Source organism: Chiloscyllium plagiosum, unplaced genomic scaffold (assembly GCF_037043375.1).
Source record: "Chiloscyllium plagiosum isolate Xiang-an unplaced genomic scaffold, Cpla_swu_hap1 HiC_scaffold_7, whole genome shotgun sequence".
Classification (NCBI taxonomy): domain Eukaryota; kingdom Metazoa; phylum Chordata; class Chondrichthyes; order Orectolobiformes; family Hemiscylliidae; genus Chiloscyllium; species Chiloscyllium plagiosum.
Window position 1 is genome coordinate 68,832,904 of NW_028270145.1, and position 22,124 is coordinate 68,855,027.

The 22,124-nt window shown below is 39.7% G+C and overlaps 1 protein-coding gene across 3 annotated transcripts in view; it reads right to left on the reverse strand.

Annotated features, from left to right (window-relative positions):
- The window catches only part of grb14 (growth factor receptor-bound protein 14), a 151,001-nt gene that overhangs the window by 91,175 nt on the left and 37,702 nt on the right, over positions 1–22,124 (reverse strand). Inside the window, exons 1-5 of one of the 3 annotated variants that reach the window (XM_043693892.2) lie at positions 13,397–14,064; positions 12,927–13,083; positions 7,833–7,954; positions 5,286–5,357; positions 3,247–3,384 (exon numbers count right to left, since the gene is read on the reverse strand). In XM_043693892.2, the coding sequence (XP_043549827.1) occupies positions 3,247–3,384; positions 5,286–5,357; positions 7,833–7,954; positions 12,927–13,083; positions 13,397–13,471 (564 nt within the window). In that variant the 5' untranslated portion in view covers positions 13,472–14,064. Of the gene's footprint in view, positions 1–3,246; positions 3,385–5,285; positions 5,358–7,832; positions 7,955–12,926; positions 13,084–13,396; positions 14,065–22,124 lie in introns of those variants that run through there. The other 2 variants (XM_087989100.1, XM_043693894.2) reach the window with 2 other exon arrangements.

Below are 22,124 nucleotides of genomic sequence, written 5' to 3' on the forward strand. Positions count from 1 at the left end.
GTTTCACACAGGGGTGGAAATCACTGATTATAATCGTGGGTCATGCTGGAGCCTGTATTTATGCACCAACTTTTACATTCCAATTGGATGGCTCTATTTGGCACACAACAGGCTCTACTCAGTTTGGACTTTTTTTTTGAGCTTTGCTGGACTTTAATCCCAGATCCAGAGGGAATGATTTTTTCTGGTTCGTTTCTGTTACACCCAAATTTTTTTCCATTTGAAGAACAATTTAGCATTAACTACTAATAGAATCCCATGTCAAATTTTTAAAAACTTTAAAAATCAACCCAGAATCTGAATTGTTTATTTATTAATTCCTTGAGAATTTGAAACTTCATAAAAAGGAAACCTAGAGATTTCTGACAAAGAATTAGTCATGAAATCCTCTCACCTCTAGGACTTTCATTACCAAAATACTCATCCGTTTTATCTGAAGGATTGTACTTTTCCATGCAATGTGAGAGTGCTAAGAACAGTAATAAGTTAAACAAGACCCATACCACAATCTGGATTGTATTGATAAGAGACAAGTACCACTCAGGTACTCAGGTGTCAGGTCATCTTCATCTAGCTTTCCTTAGCATTCAGCACAACGATAAATTCCCCACCATCAACATCCTGGGGTTTTCCTTTGATTCGTCCTTACTGGTCTTGTCATGTAAATAAACCCTGTCTCATTTTCCACTTGCTCATCCACAACCATGCAGAACTCATGAAAAAAAAACTATGAAGTGCATATCAGTGCGCAGTGGTCCGAGATCTGAGTCTACAGAGGAATTGCCAGTCACTTAATGAAGGAGGCCATATGTGCAGACAGAAGGGAAAAAAAAACAGCACTTGTGACCTGACTAGACTCCTCCATTACAAGAGCTAATGGAACACAGCCTCTGGAATTTCCATCAGATTTTCATGCACCTGATGCTGTCCATCCAACACGAGCCACCTTACTGATGGCTCCCAAATGCAGATATTCAGCCTGGGTTTGGTGATGGGGGAGGGGGTGGGGAGCTGGTCAGTCGGCATAGGATTGCTTTCTCTCAGCCTTCTGTATGACAGTAACCTCTATTGCTGATGACAGATACTCATGCATATATGCGATGTTCTCACCAACTTGTGACCCCAAATTGAAGTGTGAATTGATACCCACTGTGCAGGAGTATTTGCACTAATGGAGGATGCCAGCAATAATGTGACACTGTATCCTTTGATATCCATATTGCTTCACAAGTTTACAATCGCCCCCTCAAAGTCAGCAGTTCTCCAATTTTGTCGCTGACCTGAGAGAGAGAGAGAATGGAAAGAAAGTACAAAGCGCTTTAGACCTTCAAAGACAAATGTTCTGAATCACACAATGTTCAGGTCAATTTATGTACCTCAAGGGAGATAGCAGCACAATCCCCAGTGTTCAACAAGGCTCTCTTTGTGCTTTTTTTTCCCCACACAAGGCTACTCCCCTTCTTTTACCCAATCACTTGCCTCATCATCCACAATGGAATAGCTGTTCTGCCAATTCCAAAGCCTCATCTCCCACGAGTGAGAAAATGGCATCAAATGGCACTTAAAGTTGTTCTGTGTCATTTCTCTGGCAATCTGGACATTGAGCACATTCAGATAGGGGGCACAGATGGCGATGGGATAGGCAGGGGGCTTGGTGATTACTTAAATGCACCAATCTGCAGTGACTTTGCAAAGGTCAGGATTGACAGACAAGCGCCCAGGGACAGAAATCCTCTTACAGAAGCTACTGCAGACTAACAATATTGTGACTGATCAGATAGCCTTTTCCTCCCCAGCAACCCCACATCCTTGTATGTTGCCATTTCTAATCTTGAACAGTTTACAGATGAGGTACTCCCCTTGGCAGAACAAGTGTTATTCACATGCTTGGGGCACCACAGCCAGGTGAAAGAGGGAGCCTTGTGATAATTGCTTCTAACTTGCATCCAAGTTTATTTGGTTAAGCAGCAGTCTCTGCCTTCTATACCCGAGGAAGAAGTCTTCTCACCTTTTCCAAAGATCTTTGTGGACAGCCTGCAGGGAATTATCACTGAAATGTGGGGTGAACGGGGATATTTCCTCTGCCAAGTGAGGAAGGGCCTCTTTCTTCCAGACTTCAAACCTCCAGGTGTGATCATAAATATACCTCCTCATGCTGGAAGAGAGAGCTGAATGCAGCTCCACTGTAAGATTCAGGCAGCAACTTGATTCAACTCTTTATGACATGGCACCAGTCATCTCCATTGGCCTTAACCAACACCACAGCCACTATCCCCACCTTCATGAGGCTGTAGGGGGAAAATTGAGTTGCAACTACCAACAGTGGCCTTTTTCCTGTTCCAGCTGTGGGACATCAGGCCGACCCAGAAAAATTCAGCCACAGCACCACTCTAGCCCAGTAGGCCACTATCTGGCCCATTAAGTCCATGTCAGCTCTCTGTACAGCAGTCAGTCAGTCCCAACAGCCCACTCTATTTTTGAAGCCCTGAAACTTGAGCAAGTGCCCATAAATCAGTCACCATTTCAGTTTCCAACTGTGGACAATGAGTTCCAAGTGATTACCACATTCTTCCTCACATCTCACATCTTACCTAATGACGTGTTTCTGTTTATCTTAGAACTATCTATCTGCCAATGGGAAGGGTTTTTTTTGTCTACATTATCTAAACCAGTCATAATTTGTACAGCTCTATTAACTCTCTCCATTCCCTAATGCTTGAAAGTTACATTTAAAAATTTAACCTCATTTCTTTCCCACGATGAAAATGTTAATTATTTAAATTCCAGAGCAGTGGAAAGTCAACATAGGTGGTCTAGGAGCCAACAGTTTTAAAACTTGGAAACAAGCCACCCAGAAATCAAAACTGTGCAAGTCAAACGTTAAAAATGTTTACACAAACATCAGATATACAGGAAAAGCAGAGTTGCTTAAAAATGCAAATAGACAATTAGAAATAAAATGTATTTAAAGTTGGAGATAAATGGATAAAAAAGGATGAACAAAAACAAAAGTTGGGTATGCTTATTATTATTAAAGCAAAATTACTGTTAACACACCTAAATTTGCTTTTACTGTAACATTTATTTCAGTCGAAATGTGCATGAACTTAAGTTCAACATAAGGGTAATCTAATACACTCTGAATTTTCTTGTAGCTACTGGCACAATATTCCTAAGATGTGACTAATAAAAAATCATGGATTGTTTTCTTTTTAAGCTCCCATTCGTTCAACAATGCCATTTTACCTTAGAAGTTCCTTTTGTAGAAAAGTATAACCCAGATCTTCTCAAAACAAAGTAACATTTCTTCCATGTCTTTTTTCCTTGTTCTCTGGCATGAAGGTAACCATGAACCTCAGGGTACGTGCTTGAATTCAAGAAATTCTAAAAACAAAATTTCAAACTTGGCATTGAAGGTTGAGAAAAAGAAAAATTATGACAAGGAAATAAGTAAAGCAACATTAATGTAGACGTCGTGAAATTGACTAATCTGTGTTTGGTCTACTTCCAGTTCTGAAAAAGCAGGTGAGCCCCAGGAAGACGGAGGAAACGCTTCAATGATACCCTCAAGGCCTCACTGACGACACCAGGAAATCACTGGCCCAAGACTGTCCAAAGTGGAGGAGCAGCTTCCGGGAAGGCATGGAGCACCTCAAGAGTTGTCATTGGGAAAAAGCAGAAGCCAGGTGAAAACAGTGAAAGGAGCATGCTGCCACACCAACGCTCCACTCACCCTTTCCCATGATCACCTTCTGCCCCAAGTGTAACACAGCCTAAGCAAGCTGCATGGGTCTGTACAGCCATCTATGGACTCACCCGGAGAATGGAAGAGAGTCATCCTGGTCTGCAAGGGACCACCAATAATGATGAGGATGATGATGATGATGTTAGGGCCTGGACAGAACGTTGCTTGGAGTTACCAAATCATAGCCTCTAAAACACTTTTATATGGCTTCACCTGGGCATTGGTTTATGGATGCTCCAAAACAATTCACTGGCCCTCAAAATTTACTTTCACTTTCATATTTGTCCAACTCTGTTCTCTGTTTACAATCAAGACATCCCTAATTCTTTGTCATGACTTTGCCACTAGAAATCTTTCTGCTCATTTGCATCAAGGTTTTGACTTCCATATCAATCCCAAGCCTGTTATATCCACATAACTCCTTTCAATATCTCTGCCCCCCACCCTCCCCCCCCCCTCCCTCCCCCACTTGAATCTCATTTTTCCCCCGCCGGTTATTTCTCTCCTTTATACAAGCTCACTACCATGTTCTCAGCCATACCAGCCATATTCTCAACTTCGTCTTTTACTCATATGACCTTATTCACGTGAAGTCATCTCCAACTATTTTCCTGTATATCCATCTAATCACAGGCCTCTACCATCTTACAAACTCACTTTTCTATGCTTTCATGCCAATTTCAACCACCAAGGTGCCAATCATTTTTTGGCACTCCCTCAATTTTTTGCAGTATCTCCTATCCCTCTAATATGGGTTCCACCTTCACTCCCTCAATTCAAAGATCACAAATTTGTGAACCTGATGCATAGCTCATTTTAGCCATTCATCACCATACCTACTGGACCACAAGTCACTGGTTTCATTTTGCTTCACAATACAGCCTATTACTCTGTGGTCATCCTGGACAGCAAAAATAACTTTTGTGCTTTTTTTTCCTCTCCCCAAGTATTTCCTTAAAGCTTCATCAGTAAGTGTTAGGGGATCAAATTCCATTGTTATCAAGATTAAATCAGGAACAGTACAGGTTGGCACACCACAGAGATAAGATGTAACCAGCCTGTCAGCCTTTTTTCCAATGCTATTGGCTATTTTAAGAGACATACAGAAATGCAACTCCTCTCCAAGGATTAAAGATTAGACAGCAAAATCCACAAGATAAACATTTTTACTTTGTTAGAATAGTGATCATCACTGAAACGCTGACACTTTGAACACCACAGTACCATAAAATGGCCATTGTGATTGTTGTATGAAGTTGGGAGTGCAATAGTTGCAATTTCCAAGCAACTGACTGCCCTTTTAATCAAAAATAATATTTCAGACATAAGGTTGGCTTACAGTTACATTATTTGATAAAGGCTAATGACCTGAATCTGCAAGTATAAGCAGGTTCACATTCATTCAGACAGAATTTACTTTTGTTCTGACTTCCTGGTGTCCAGTAATTGGCACTATCAAGCTATGGAGAACATGAACATATATTTTAAAAATATAAACATATATAGTTTCAATCCCCTAACTTTAGATAAATTTTCGCACCTGTATTAACTGAGAATGACTTAAGCTTCCATTTGACTCACTGCAGCTGGTCACCATGTGCTCTGGAAAATACTGCTCAAAAAAGAAATTAAAACGTCATAGCATATTTAGCAGGGTGAAGACAGAATACAATACAAGTATTATATATTATTGTTAAATTCTGTTAAACATTACAACACCTGCAGTAAAAGAAAACACTGAACTGTACTTTTTTACAAAGTTCAGTACCTTTAACTTCAAAACTCTTTTTCCCCAAAGTCTGATGCTATAAGAAATTTTCACTGATGATACAAAGAAGTTTTAAAAGTGGTGCATCAGCAAGACTTTCATTATCACTTCCTATACTATGACCATGGTGAGATTTCCTGATGGCAACAATGGTAAGTAAAAATTCAGGCAAATGTGATGGTTATCTGTGGCAAGTTCTGAAGGAGGGAAAGAAAAATAAGGTTGAGTTTGGAGCATAGTATTATAGACCTCTCTACCCAATTGCACTGTAATTTGTAGTCCATTTTGGGCATTCCTTAGGGCCCACTGGAAAAGGAAAATCTATGCTACAGGTGTTTCCTTCTTGCCTTCAAGTGACATAACCTCTTTTGGCAGTTCTGTCATGGAAGACAAACTAAAATGTTGGGTTTTGGTGGGTTGAAAAACTGTGAAATCTAGGCTCATTTATAGAGTCATAGAGATGTACAGCATGGAAACAGACCCTTCGGTCCAACCTGTCTATGCCAACCAGCTATCACAACCCAATCTAGTCCCACCTGCCAGCACCTGGCCCATATCCCTCCAAACCATTCCTATTCATATACCCATCCAAATGCCTATTAAGTGTTGCAATTGTACCAGCCTCCACCACTTCCTCTGGCAGCTCATTCCATACACGTACCACCCTCTGTGTGAAAACATTGCCCCGTAGGTCTCTTTTGTATCTTTCCCCTCTCACCCTAAACCAATGCCCTCTAGTTCTGGACTCCCCCACCCCAGGGAAAAGATTTTGCCTATTTACCCTATCCATGCCCCTCATAATTTTGTAAACCTCTATAAGACCACCCCTCAGCCTCCGACGGTCCAGGGAAAACAGTTCCAGCCAGTTCAGCCACGCCCTATAGCTCAAATCCTCCAACCCTGGCAACATCCTTGTAGATCTTTTCTGAACCCTTTCAACTTTCACAACATCTTTCCGATAGGAAGGAGACTAGAATTGCATGCAATATTCCAATAGTGGCCTAACCAATGTCCTGTAAAGCCACAACATGGCCTCCCAACTCCTGTACTCAATACTCTGCTGACTAATAAAGGAAAACATACCAAACGCCTTCTTCACTATCCTATCGACCTGAAACTCCACTTTCAAGGAGCTATGAACCTGCACTCCAAGGTCTCTTTGTTCAGCAACACTCCCTAGGACCTTACCATTAAGTGTATAAGTCCTGCTAAGATTTGCTTTCCCAAAATGCAGCACCTCGCATTTATCTGAATTAAACTCCATCTGCCACTTCTCAGCCCATTGGCCCATCTGGTCCAGATCTTGTTGTAATCAGAGGTATCCCTCTTCGCTGTCCACTACACCTCCAATTCTGGTGTCATCTGCAAACTTACTAACTGTATCTCTTATGCTCGCATCCAAATCATTTATGTAAATGACAAAAAGTAGTGGACCCAGCACTAATCCTTGTGTGACTCCATTGGTCACAGGCCTCCAGTCTGGAAAACAACCCTCCACCACTACCTTTGAGCCAGTTCAGTATCCAAATGGCTAGTTCTCCCTGTATTCCGTGAGATCTAACCTTGCTAATCAGTCTCCCATGGAGAACCTTGTCGATCACCTTACTGAAGTCCATATAGATCACATCTACCACTCTGCCCTCATCAATCCTCTTTGTTACTTCCTCAAAAAACTCATCAAGTTAAAAGACCTTATATAAAAAAAGGATGAAACTTGCGAATTAAAAAAAATAAGTGATTACTTTTTTAAAAATCATTAAATATGACAGCTGTGTTTAACTAATTGTGACAAACAAGAGTGACTTTATGTTTAAACTTATTAAGTGACATTAAGGCAGCTTTTCCTTTCAGTCACTTGGGTTTGATGGGTCAGCAGGCAGAACTTAGAGGAAATCTGAGTCGCAGACAGGATCTATGCTTGTTACAATACTCAGCCACCATTTTAGATGAAGGTAACTTTAGCTTAGTAACACCATGATCCTTCCTTACCATTTTTGCTCCACATTCACCACCGAAGTAAATCCTCACTCCCAAGTGCTACAATTGTCAATGCTGGCCACCATGTTTTTGACATTCCACTTAATATGGCCATAAATATGACCTTTTTTTGCCACAGGTAAAGAAGGTTTAAGAAAAGACAATTTTTTAGCTTGCACAATATTACATGATGACATATACAATCATCTCCTTCCAACCAAGAATGGAAATTCCTGCTTTCCTTTTAAATACTATTCAGAACAAACAAGTCAAAGCAGCATTGATAAAAATCTGAAAAACATGTCCTTGACATTGATTAAATTTTCTTTCAATTTCACTTACTGAAGGGCTTTTAAAGAATTCATATTTTGCAGAATTTTTTCTGAAATATAGTCTGCTGTCAGTGTCCATCCCCCACGTTGATTGGAACTGAATCACCGATTCATGATCTTCTACAACTCTTTCTATTAGAGAAATCAAAGAAGGATAAATGACCAACAAAATTCCAGAAGTATTAATCTTCTGTTTTTTTCACCAATCAGTTTAGCAAAACAGAATGCGCAGGTAACATAGTAGAAGTTGGACTTCACTCATGTCTCACATGGCAAGATTAATAAGTTAACTTATTTTAACAGTTGGTAAAACATTACCATAACTTAGATGCAGAAATAGAAAGGATCACAGCAGAAGAATCCATCATCTATGATTCATGTAATCAATACATTCCTTTAATGCTCCATAATGATAAAACAGGGATTTAACTCAATTCGTTAGAGAGATATGCTTGAACATTTTGGTTCATACCACATTATCCTTATATCACTGTTCATGTGCAACTGTAATTGAGATATGGTGCTTGGGAGTAGCCCCTCATAACAGGTATGACAGCAGTAGCAAAATTAATAATTAACAAACAGGTTCCCAGAAAGCAGAATGACTGAAAGATGCATGACCTAATAGTACATCCCTTTATTACATTGAGGATTTACAGCATTTGGATATCATGCAGTTCCATTTTGAAATTTTGCAAACTTCCTTAATTGTATGCCATAAAATTTAGTTTTGTACAAATATAAATTTATACTCTTGCTCCAATCCTTGCCAACCTATCTAACTGAAATATCCTACAAGAAAAGTCTAACACTTTCATCATTTTATAAATGTCTTCAAAGTCTTTGCCATTCTAGAATAAAAGGCTTTTGCTTTAAGCTTAATGATAATAATTGGCTCTTCAAGTTAGGCATCAACCTACAAGCCATCCTTTCAGACAATTTGTAAGCCTTTCCATATCACTAGAAATGTGAAGTAAGTAAAATGCATTCAGTATTCCTAACGAGGTCAAACCAAGAATAATAAAATGTTGAGCTTTATTTGATCATTTGAGTAATACATCCAAAGCTTTTTCAATAGTTTTCTGGTTGTGAACCCTCAGACAATCACATACCATAATATCAAAATGTTCCTTCCGCTCAACAGCCCTAAGTTTAAGCCTCTGAACACATGCTTAAACTTTAACTCAATTTTTCCATGCAACATATCAGAGGCCTATTTTATCTATATCTTCCAACCCCCTACCCAATGTCTTTAACCAGATTAATAATGTCTCCAAAACCACTCTCTGGAGGTCACATTAATAACTGGCCCTCACATTTAACCAGTTGTGAACAACAACCTTCTCTCTACAAGAATGAAACCATTTCCCATCCAACCCAAATTCTGACCACTATACCTCAAAAACATTTTTGTTCCTACATCAAAGCTTTGTGAAAATCATAGAAAATCATAATAATTCTGCATAGGACATGATTTAGTCCAGGGGGCCTGTGCTATTGCTGAAATAGCTGTACAATTAGTCTCACTCGTCTATTTATCCCCAACACCCTATCAAATCGTTCCCTAAATTGGAGGTGCTGGCGTTGGACAGAGGTGGACAAGGTTGGAAGTCAGACTACAACAGGTTATTGTCCAACACGTTTATTTGAAATCACAAGCTTTCGGAGCTTGTCTTGACAATGCTTGTGATTTCAAATAAACCTATTTGACTATAATCTGAAAATCTTTCCCCAGAAGTCTAAATCCCTATCACCTGATTTTTGATTTTTTTTTTCAAAAATTAACTTTACCAAATCCTCTCATGAAGTTTTATACCCTTCTACCAGATCTGGCCTGAAGCATTATGCCTGACGAGAGTCATCCCAATTTTGCAAGATTCACCACTGAGATCTCTAATCCAAAAGTACTTTTTGCTAAGCCTCCTGTCTATCCTCCAAGTCTGAAATATCCTGCCTAAAGTGCAGCAGCTGGGATTAGCTACAATTTTCTAGTTGGAATGAAAGACTTACTGTAAAATTTACGATTTCAATATGCACACTTTGATTCTTAGTTCCTGCAATACAATGTCATTTATAATATCCTTTCTCCAAACATCTATGCTTTCATACTGTTCTACATTAAATTTCACCTGAAGCACTGTGCAGTTTTAGTGCCATTACTTGAGGAAGGATATACTAACCCAGAGGGCTGCATGAAAGATTCATTACTTGGGATTCCAGGGATGAGGAGATTGTCCTATGAGGACAGATTAAATAAACTGGGCCTATATTTCCTGAAATTTAAAAGAATAACAGGCGATCTAATTGAAACATATAAAATTCTTATGGGACTTGATAGAGTAAATGCAGCAAGGCTTTTTCCACTGGCTGCAGGGTCGAGAACTAGGAGGGGTCGAGAACTAAGGCGGTGTCAGGAGTCAGTAATTTAGAATTGAGAAGAAGCAAAATTTCTTCAGTCAAAAGGTTGTGCTCTTTGGAATTCTATACAGTACAAGGCACTGTTAGTGAGTTTATTAAAAAGAGGTCAATACTAAGGGAATTAAAACATTTGGAGACATTGAGAAGGACTTTGGCTGATTTTCTCACGATCGTATTGAATTGTGAAGCAGGTTCAAAAGAGTTCCGTGACTTATTCCTGTTCTTTTTCTAAAAATGCATCAGCCATTCAGCAGCTTATCTCCTTAAGAGGTTTAGTTGTAACATCGCTGCTGTTATATCTGGCTGATTGTTAATCAGAAAACTTTGAAATTTGCTCTGCATATATAACTCAATGCAGATAACCAGATAATGCTTATGTCAAGTGTCTGAGAATGCATTACTATGTTAAAGATAGTAATCAAGTTGCTGTTGTGTACCCAGGTACAGCTCATTAACATATACAGCAATGGGTCTAATACTGGCCTGTGGTGAAATATACTTCTCTCCAGTCTGAAAAACAAACCATTCAAAACTATTGTACTCTTTGTCTTTGTCAACTTTGTATCCACACAGTGCCTTTAATCGCATGGGCTCCAATTTTGTTTACAAATCTCTGACATGGTTTATGCTAAATATCCAAAGGTTGCACTGTTAAGCTATTGGAATTTCATAAGCAGCAGCACATTACCTATCACCCCATTGCAACATCTTTAAAGAAGTTGCTGCATTTTCATGATTCATGAAGAGCTCAGCAAAGAAAGTGCTCATCACTTAAAAAGTAAATACTCTTAACGTCAAAGGTTTTCTATGGTGAAGTGTTTTTGCCAGAACCGTCGATTTTCCTGCTCCTCAGATGCTGCCTGACCTGCTGTGCTTTTTGAGCACCACACTCTCGGGTCTAATCTCCAGCATCTGCAGTCCTCACTTTCACCTAGATTTTCTATGGTATTGATCATTCACTCCAGAATTAAAAATTAACTCATACCAGTGTGGTGTTTCAGTCTGTTAGGTTTTCATCGCCATTGGAGGTTTTGATTTTGAAAAAGAATACAATTTAATTCTAATTTTAACATTATTCACCTAAACTAATCATTCACTCCATTCGGTTTTTATTTATGATTTTACATCAAATTCATTCTTTTTTTCTTTTACTTCTTGTCAGTCCTTGTACAATTAATTTCATAAGCCTTCAATCTGATCAGTTAATATTTGCCCTGTCTTCCTTGCAGCAAGATTATCAGCAGTAACTTACGATATAGAAGTTCCAATAATGTAAAGAACAAAGACAAGGTTAAGCTTAACTAAATGGCAGGCATATTAGTTTTCTTGGTCCAGCAACACTGAGCCATTGACCAGAGTTTAAAAAACTAAGTTGACTGAAAGGGTTAAATTGAGGGCAATTTGGTGAGATTAGGATTTTTTCCCTGAAGAATGGAGAAAGAAACATTGCTCTAACTGAGTTGAGTAAATGATTTAATAGGATAGAGAGATGTGTGCATACAGGTACACACAATGCAAAACAAAATGCTACAGCCTTAAGGTTTGAGCCAAGCATTTCAAGGGTAACACAAAAGCAAAGTATCACAGATGCAGAAAATCTGAAATAAAAATCAGCAAATGTTGGAAGTACTCTGTGGAACAAGTAACAGAGCTAATGTTTTGAGTCTGATTTAACTCTTGCCAGAACTAAATTTACTTCTGCTTTTCTGTCCACAGATACTCTAACAGTCTCTTCAGCAGGTTGTTTTTATTTCAGATTTACAACCTCCATAATATTTTGCTTTGATCTGAAATATTAATTCTGTTCCTCTCCATAGATGCTGTTCAATATGCTAAGTTACTTTTCACTTTTAGTTCAAATTCCTCACAAAGTGGAGAGAAAATCTGGTACTGTGACTTCCAAATAAAGTCTAGGTCAGGTGCGAAGCCAAAAATACAAATCAATACATTTTATCAGTAAAAAGCGAAATTATGCACTATAGAGACTCCAGGAGTTTCCTCAACAGTATACAAACATGAGTGGAGTGTATCCAGTTCATAACATAATTACTCAGCAAAGAATTGATACTTTTCACAGAAAGTGTTAGCTTTAATCAACAAATCAGAAACTTTTTTTTAAATCAAGAAGGTAGCTATTGGAGTATTAAAAAAAAGTGCCAAAATAAATCAGTTATTTTAACATGGTCTTACAAGCAAATAGCTGACAGGATTGATTCTACTCAATTTGGCACAACACCAGATTTAATTGAAAATTAGAGTAAAATCTTGGAAAATATGAAACAAACAGTCAGCTAATTCATCATCAATTGAAGCCCATTGAAAGGTTATCCTGAAACATATTTTGATTGACTACCTCATTGAAAATTGTAGTTGATTACCCACAGACAACAGGGCAATAAAGTTTTGCACTCACTGTTTCAAAGGTACGCCTCTCTGTGCACAGTGATAGGCACTAAAATTGTGCGTGTGCAACTGAATAATTGCCTCAATGGTAGAGGAATGATACAATAAACATGAGCTACAGCACAGAGCATAAGAGCAAAATAAATACAAACTTATTTATACATAGTAAAAAAAATTCCTTTCTAACACATGACATCAAATAAAAACTATGCAGCAAAGCTAAGCAAAAAAGAAAAAATCATCTTCATGTAGAGAAACTAATATCCATGATATTCACACTTACCCATATCAAGACGAGGAAGGTACTCAATGAGTGTCCAGGTATTGTCATTGACACAGTGATTATTCTTGAGAAACAACTGACACATATCACGAGCTATGATGTCACTTGGCACCTCCAATGTCTGACTGGTGCCATCTTCATTAAATACTTTAATTACCTGCACATAATAACCAAGTTGTAAGGTATAAAATGTAATAGATGCATATATTAAATCCCTGTTAGCAAGTGAAATGAATTAATCATTTAACATTCTACTTATTAGTGAGTGAAATTTGAAATCTCTTCAATTTTTGTGTCCAGTACAAAAATGAAAACTGTCCAAATTTTAGTGTAAAAGTAAAACTGCATAATCATGCCACCAACTATAATACCATACAGATTTGAAAATAAATGTTTACTGTGTTTCAAATCCTTCTCCAAACTTTCACATTTTTATATCTTGATTATTTATATTAGCATGCCTTACTTACCAGCAGAGATGACGACAATCGAACTTGCATATCTTGATCAGCTCTACAATTAATGTAAGCATGGGCGCATTGCATTATAAAAAAGATTGTACAGGTAATTTAGAATTGCACATTAGGACACGCTAAATGAACCGGAGTTATCTACACTTGCCCTCGTCTGAAATGAGGTGATGATACGGTGCTGTCTGTTACCAGCACTTTCCTGAATCTACAGCCGCATGTCATTATATTTTTCACCCAATCACCGCCTACCTTTCCAAGAATCAGCATGGGGTAGAACTTCCCTTAGTACTTAAACTTAGAGCAAAGAGAGTGAACTGTGCCTGTTTAATCTCTGATTCACACTTCTATTTGAATGAAAAGTAACTAATATAATCTATCCTCTGAGGTAATGACGCAGAAATAGGGATAAGTCTCGATTGTAACTTCAGGTAACTCAACTCTGCCTCCCGACGAAGGGTGGTGGGGGAAGGGCAAAAGGCACTGAACAGGGACTTGCTGATGCAGCAGCCTTCATGCAGTTTTTGTTTGAAAATGAGATCAGAAAAGGCAAGACAAGTTAGCCTGTCAATACACAAAATATCTTGTCAGTGCATTCCGGCTTGTCTAGGTTAAGCATTATCAAAGGCTCTAACAAGTAGGAGGCTTCCGTTATGACGCCGCATGAATTGAGGTACATAATCTGCTATTTAAAGCCGTCAGCATGGAGGTTTCGAAGACAAAAACTGAAGGATCTCCAATCACAGAATGGAAACTACATGTAAAACCTTATGTAGCGAAGTCTTTTCTATCTTGCATATTAGAATGGCGAAGTACAATATTGAAACCATTGTTGTCTTAGCTGCTTGGTAAATGCGATTTATCGAAATGTTTGCAATTTCTTGAAAGGAACTAACAACTTTGCAGAATTAAAGTTTAAAATTGTAGGGTTTTGTTTTACGCAAAAGATGACTTCCCTTATAGAGAAATGATATAGGAAATGCATTCAGGCTTAATTCCAATTGTGTCCCTGTATGCGTTTTAATTTCAGTGGCTCTGCCAAACCAAAGCTCAGAACTATCATATTTCATGAAGAACAGTGCTCACTTTGTCATGAGGTACGGAACACACAATGCTTCAATACCCGTATCTTTGCTTGAAACGTTTTAATTAATATAATTGTATTCGCCTTGCTTTAGTCTAAGATATCAGAATACAAAAAAGTTCCAAATGAGTTGAAATATACAAACTAAACTTATAAATAATTATTGTTGGAGATCAAATGTAATAATTCCAAATTATTTTAACCTTTTAAGTTCTTTACTGTGAAATGGAAAATCAAATAGACACATATTTGATTAATCATAGCTACATATTTATTATATTGATGTTACAGTAATCAAAAATAAATATTTTCTGAAAAGCAAAAGATTTTGCAGGTGTGGACTTGTTGGGCCAAATGGTTTGTTTCCTCACTGTAGGTAATCTAATAAGACCATAAGACATAGGAGTGGAAGTAAGGCCATTCGGCCCATCGAGTCCACTCCGCCATTCAATCATGGCTGATGGGCATTTCAACTCCACTTACCCGCATTCTCCCCGTAGCCCTTAATTCCTTGTGACATCAAGAATTTATCAATTTCTGCCTTGAAGACATTTAGCGTCCCAGCCTCCACTGCACTCTGTGGCAATGAATTCTACAGGCCCACCACTCTCTGCCTGAAGAAATGTCTCCACATTTCTGTTCTGAATTTACCCCCTCTAATTCTAAGGCTGTGTCCACGGGTCCTAGTCTCCTCGCCTAACGGAAACAATTTCCTAGCGTCTACCCTCTCCAAGCCATGTATTATCTTGTAAGTTTCTATTAGATCTCCCCTTAATCTTCTAAACTCCAATGAATACAATCCCAGGATCCTCAGTCGTTCCTCATATTCTAGGGATCATCCGTGTGAATCTCTGCTGGACACGCTCCAGTGCCACTATGTCCTTCCTGAGGTGTGGGGACCAAAACTGGACACAGTACTCCAAATGGGGCCTAACCAGAGCTTTATAAAGTCTCAGTAGCACAACAGTGCTTTTATATTCCAACCCTCTTGAGATAATTGACAACATTGCATTCGCTTTCTTAATCACAGACTCAACCTGCATGTTTACCTTTAGAGAATCCTCAACCAGCACTCCCAGATCCCTCTGTACTTTGGCTTTATGAATTTTCTCACCGTTTAGAAAGTAATCCATGCTTCTATTCTTTTTTCCAAAGTGCAAGACCTCGCATTTGCTCACGTTGAATTACATCAGCCATTTCCTGGACCACTCTCCCAAACTGTCCAGATCCTTCTGCAGCCTCCCCACTTCCTTAGTACTACCTGCCTGTCCACCTAACTTTGTATCATCAGCAAACTTCACTAGAATGCTCCCAGTCCCTTCATCCAGATCATTAATATATAATGTGAACAGCTGCGGCCCCAACACTGAACCCGGCGGGACCCCACTTGTCACCAGCTGCCATTCTGAAAAAGAACCTTTCATCCCAACTCTCTGCCTTCTGTCAGACAGCCAATCCTCAATCCATACCAGTAGCTCACCTCGAACACCATGGGCCCTCACCTTACTCAGCAGCCTCCCGTGTGGCACCTTATCAAAGGCCTTTTGGATGTCTAGGTAGACCACATCCACTGGGTTTCCCCGGTCTAACCTACTTGTCACCTCTTCAAAGAATTCCAACAGGTTTGTCAGGCACGACCTCCCCTTACTAAATCCATGTTGACTTGTTCTAATCCGACCCTGCTCTTCCAAGAATTTAGAAACCTCATCCTTAATGATGGATTCTAGAATTTTACCCAACAACCGAGGTTAGGCTAATTGGCCTATAATTTTCCATCTTTTGCCTTGATCCTTTCTTGAACAATGGGGTTACAACAGCGATCTTCCAATTATCCGGGACTTTCCCTGACTTCAGTGACTTTTGAAAGATCTCAACCAACGCCTCCACTATTTCCTCAGCCACCTCCCTCAGAACTCTAGGATGTAACCCATCAGGGCCAGGAGATTTATCAATTTTAAGACCTTTTAGCTTTTCTAGCACTTTCCCTTTTGTAATGGCAACCATACTCAACTCAGCCCCCGACTCCCTTTAATTGTTGGGATATTACTCATGTCTTCCACTGTGAAAACTGATGCAAAATACTTATTAAGTTCTCCTGCTATTTCCTTATCTCCCATCACTAGGTTTCCAGCATCAGTTTGAAGTGGCCCAATGTCTACTCTTGCCTGTCGTTTGTTTCTTATGTATTGAAAGAAACTTTTACTATCATTTCTAATATTACTGGCTAACCTACCTTCATATTTGATTCTCTTCTTCCTTATTTCTCTCTTTGTTATCCTCTGTTTGTTTTTGTAGCCTTCCCAATCTTCTGATTTCCCAGTGCTCTTGGCCACTTTATAGGCTCTCTCTTTTTCTTTGATAGATTTCCTGACTTCCTTTGTCAGCCATGGCTGTCTAATCCCTCCCTGGATAATCTTTCTCTTCTTGGGGATGAACCTCTGTACAGTGTCCTCAATTTTACCCACAAACTCCTACCATTTTTGCTCTACTGTCTTCCATGCTAGGCTCTGCTTCCAGTCTATTTTCATCAATTCCTCTCTCATGCCCTCATAATTACCTTTATTTAACTGTAATACCATTACATCCGATTTTGCCTTCTCTCTTTCAAACTGCAGACTGAACTCTAACATATTATGATCGCTGCTTCCTAAGTGTTCCCTTTCTTTAAGATTTTTTTATAAAGTCTGGTTCATTACATAATCTAACAACTGTGCTCAGTTCCCATCAGAGGAGTGAGGATAGACACAGTCCTGGTACAAGCCTTCAGTGGCCATTGGAAAGAAGCCACCTATCAGATTCATTCCTCCTACACCTTCTACCTGTCTTCACCTATCCTCATTTTGTGGGCTGTCACAGTGGCACAGTGGTTAACACTGCTACCTCTCAGCGGCAGGAACCTGGGTTCAATTCCAACCTCGGGAGACTGTCTGTGGAGTTTGTGCATTGTCCCTGTGTCTATGCTGGTTTCTTCTGGATTCTCTGGTTTTCTCCCACAGTCCAAAGATGTGCAGGTTAGGTGAATCAGTCATGCTAAATTGCCCATAGTGTTCAGGGATGGGTAGGCTAGTTTTATTAGTCAGGGGAAATGTAGAGTAATTGGGTGGGGTACTCTTCAGAGGGTCAGTTTGAACTTGTTCGGCCAAATAGCCTGTTTCCACACTGTAGGATTCTATGATCCACCACACCCTTTATCTGCAGCTCCCCTTACACCCACCCCGCAGTCCTGAAGAAGGGTTACACCCAAAACGTCGACTTCTGCTGGCCTGCTGTGTTCTTCCAACCTCCTGCTTGTTTACATTGTGTTCCGGCATCTGCAGTTGTTTTGTCTCCCACCTAGTGAAGCGGTGACCGATTTCTTTTACATTTCAGAGTTTCCTGAGGCTATGCATAGTCTTTGGCTAAGAATGAAAGAGTCCATACAGCTCATGTGTGCCATAATAGCTCATGGCTTTGAATGTATGAGTTTCTCCATTGAGAAGGCGGTCATTGGTTTGACAGCAATATGTCATATTCCTCAAGATGCATGCAGGAACTGCATATTGATGTCCATGGGATGCATTCGATGTTATGTTGGCATAACAGATTCAAAACGTTAACTCCATTCTTCCCTGCACAGATGCTGCCAGACCTGCTGAGTTTCCCCAGTGTTTCTGTGTTTGTTTGACATAATTGCAAGAGGCTGCTAAACTTGTTTTTAAGAGGTGGGTATTTTTAATTGTTATGGGGACAATTCCAAACTGCTCCTACAAAAAAAAGTCTTTTGTGCTAAGGGTTACAAATTTAAAGCAGACTTATGGATTAATTCTCACAAATGGTCAGGAATCTGTGTAATTCACTACCTTCAAGTGCAGCAGATGCTGGGACATTGAATAAGTGTAAGGAAGAGATGGGCCGTTTTTTAAATTAATAATGAGTTAAAGGATTATGTGGAGTCAGCAGGAAAGTGGAGTAAAAGTTGAGATGAGATTGTCCAGGATCATGTTAAATGGTGGAGCAGACTCAAGGGCCTGAATTGAGAGTGTGGTGCTGGAAAAGCACAGCAGGTCAGGCAGCATCCGAGGAGCTGGAGAATTGATGTTTGGGGCAAAAGCCTTTCATCAGGAAACTTATGCCTGAAACGTTGATTCTCCTACTCCTCAGATGCAGCCTGACCTGCTGTGCTTTTCCAGCACCACACTTTCGACTCTAATCTCAAGCATCTGCGGTCCCGCTTTTGCTCAAGAGTCTGAATTGCCTACTCCTGTTACGGTGCTTATATTCTTTTGTAAAGCAACTTTCTGCATTATAATCCTTACATGGTTTCAGACGTTCTGCCATTTTCTTTTCCAAATCAGCATAATAATTTGAAAATGCCTACATGATGTGAAGTAGGTATTTCTAATTAGTGTCTTTTCATTGAATTTATTCTCTTTTGTGCACTTATCTCCTGTAATTAAAGAACATCTGCGAATTCTTGTGAATATGTCTCAGTACTAACCACCACATTATTGAAAAGAAATGAAGCCTATGATTTATAAAGTGACATTTCATTCTGAGATTTGACTTATGCAGTCGTATGATCGGCTGGGATCATAGCAAAACAAAGGTCTGTAACTAGAAATGGATTACAAACACTTAACTATGGGCACATCTTTGACCATAAGTGTTCAAAGTTTGTGCGAAGATTTGTAGCTCGGGTGCTCGTTGTTGTGGTTCTGTTCGCCGAGCTGGAAGTTTTTGGGTCAGATATGTTGATGACACGTTTGTAATCATTAAAAACACGGAAATAGAAAAAACACACCGGATCATCAATGCCACACTCACAGGAATCCGATTCACGAGAGAAGAAGAAAAGGATAGCCAACTCCCATTCCTAGACGTGATGGTACAGAGAACACCAGACGGAGAATTCACTACAAGAGTATACAGGAAAGCCACACACACAGACCAAGTCCTAAACTATGAAAGTAACCACCCCAACACACACAAACGAAGCTGCATCAGGACACTATTCAAAAGGGCCACAACACACTGCAGTACACCAGGGCTGCAAAAAGAAGAAGAGGAACACCTATACAAGGTATTCGCCAAAAACGGATACCCGCGCAACTTCATCAGCAGATGCCTAAGAGAAAGATCACGGAACGAGGACATACCACAACCAAAAGGACTAGCCACACTACCATACATCAGGAGCATCTCGGAACTGACTGCCAGACTACTGCGACCCCTAGGACTCATAACGGCACACAAACCAACAGCCACGCTCCGACAACAACTCACCAGAACGAAGGACCCGATACCCAACAAGAGCAAAACCAATGTAGTGTACAAAATACCATGCAAGGACTGCACTAAACACTATATAGGACAAACAGGAAGACAGCTAACAATCCGCATACATGAACATCAACTAGCCACGAAACGACACGACCAGCTATCCTTAGTAGCCACACATGCAGACAACAAGCAACATGAATTCGACTGGGACAACACTACTATCATAGGGCAAGCCAGACAGAGAACAGCCAGGGAATTCCTAGAGGCATGGCATTCATCCACAAACTCCATCAACAAACACATCGACCTGGACCCAATATACCAACCACTACAGCGGACAGCTGAAACTGACAACCGGAAGCGGCAGGGACAGACCACTATAAACACCGGAGGAAACATCAAAGAAGCGCTTCGCAGGAGGCTCCCAAGCACTGATGATGTCACCTAGCCAGGGGACGAAACGTTTGCAACAAAAACTTCCAGCTTGGCGAACAGAACCACAACAACATCTTTGACGTTCCATTAGAAATTCAGCTGTTCAAAGAAAGAAAATATTAATTTTTATTTCCTGTATCAGCAGAAAACTGCTAAAGAATGACAAGTAGTCAATTTTTTTTCTCAGTTTGGGTATCAAAGAGTTAAAAAGAATATTGGTGGCTACCACTGCTGCCTCACAGTGCCAGGGACCTGGGTTCGTTTCCAGCCTTAAGGCACTGTGTGGTGTTTGCACATTCTCTCTGCGCCTGTGTGGGTTTCTCCAGGTGCTCCGGTTTCCTCCCATAGTCCAAAGATGAGCAGGTTAGGTGGATTGACCATGCTAAATTGTCCATAGTGTCTAGGGATGTGTAGGTTAGGTGGATTTGCCATTGTAGGTTACAAGGAAAGGGTAGGGGACTGGCTCTGTGTGGATGCTGTTTGGAGGGTTGTTGTGGACTTGGGCCAGCCAAATAGCCTGCTTCCATCCTATAGGGATTCTAATCATCCAACCTAATCCCTCACTATTTCTGACAACGATGGCAAAGGTTTTCAGATATTGGAGGATTAATTTCTGGATAACTGTTTGAATTCCTGTCATACTAACAACAGCCAAGTGAAACAGCTGACAAATTCACAGGCAAATGTCAATACAATGATACAGAATGTGATTTCAGCAAAGCTATCATGGCTGAAAGACTAATGGAACTGGTCGTTGCCTCAACACCTATCATTTCCTTCTGAAAGCACTTCTGGACAAACCTAACCATTTTTTATTGATGATCTGTTGGTAGAAGGATGCAAGTCCAAAGCAATTATTGCAGGTCAGCGTGCCCTTACTAACTGCACTGTGGGCAACCCACATCACAAGCACTGCAGCTCAAGAAGGCAGCTCAGCACCACCTTATCCACGACAATTAGGGATGGATAATAGATGTTGGCCTGTCTAGCAACACCTGCTTTCCATGAGCAAATATAAATCAACTTATACTGTGCTTTAAATTATCCTAATTCAAAATATACACAGAAATTAAATAGAAGTGCAATGTATTCGATTTCTCATAAAATTACATCTGAAAAAGAATGCCAATATCTCAACTCCTTGCCCTTCTCCAATTCTTGTAGTCATAATGAAATTATAACATCACTAAAGCTACTCAAACATTTACAACAACATTTTCAATGTAATATTTGATTTTATCATCAACTTTAAAAGCAATGCAGTGTACTGCGAGAATATTTCGACTGTCCCTGGTTATGAGAAGAGACAATATGTCAAATACCCCATTTTATACCCAAATGTGACTAGAAGATTTGAGTTATGAGGAGAGGCTGGATAAGTTGGGATCTTTTTTTCACTGGAGCTTAGGAGGTTGAGGGACGACCTTATAAAGGTTTATAAAATCATAAGGGGCATAGGTAAGATCAATAACAAAGGTAGGGGAGTTCAAAACTAGAGGACATTTTTTAGGGTAAAGTACAAAGATTTATAAGGAACCTGAGGGGCAACCTTTTCACACAGAGGGCAGTTTCTATGAACTGCCAGAGGAAGTGGTGGATGCAGGTACAGTTACAACATTTAAAAGACATTTGGTGAAAAGGAAAGGTTATGGACCAAACACAGGAAAATGGGACTAGTTTAGTTTGAGAAACTTGTCGGCATGGATGCGTTAGACTGAAGGGTCCGTTTCTGTGCTGCATGACTCTATGACCATATGTCTTAGAAGAATGCATTAGTGCACTGAAGATTGTTGTTGGACTCAATTTGTTGAGGTACACTGAACGTGGTGATCGATGTGTTAACATGCATTTCACAAGTGGCTTCTTGGATTTTGTCACATAAAAGGAAATTCAGTGAAATAATCAGTCTCTAGAATATAATATTTCCCTTAAAAATAAACAAGAACTATG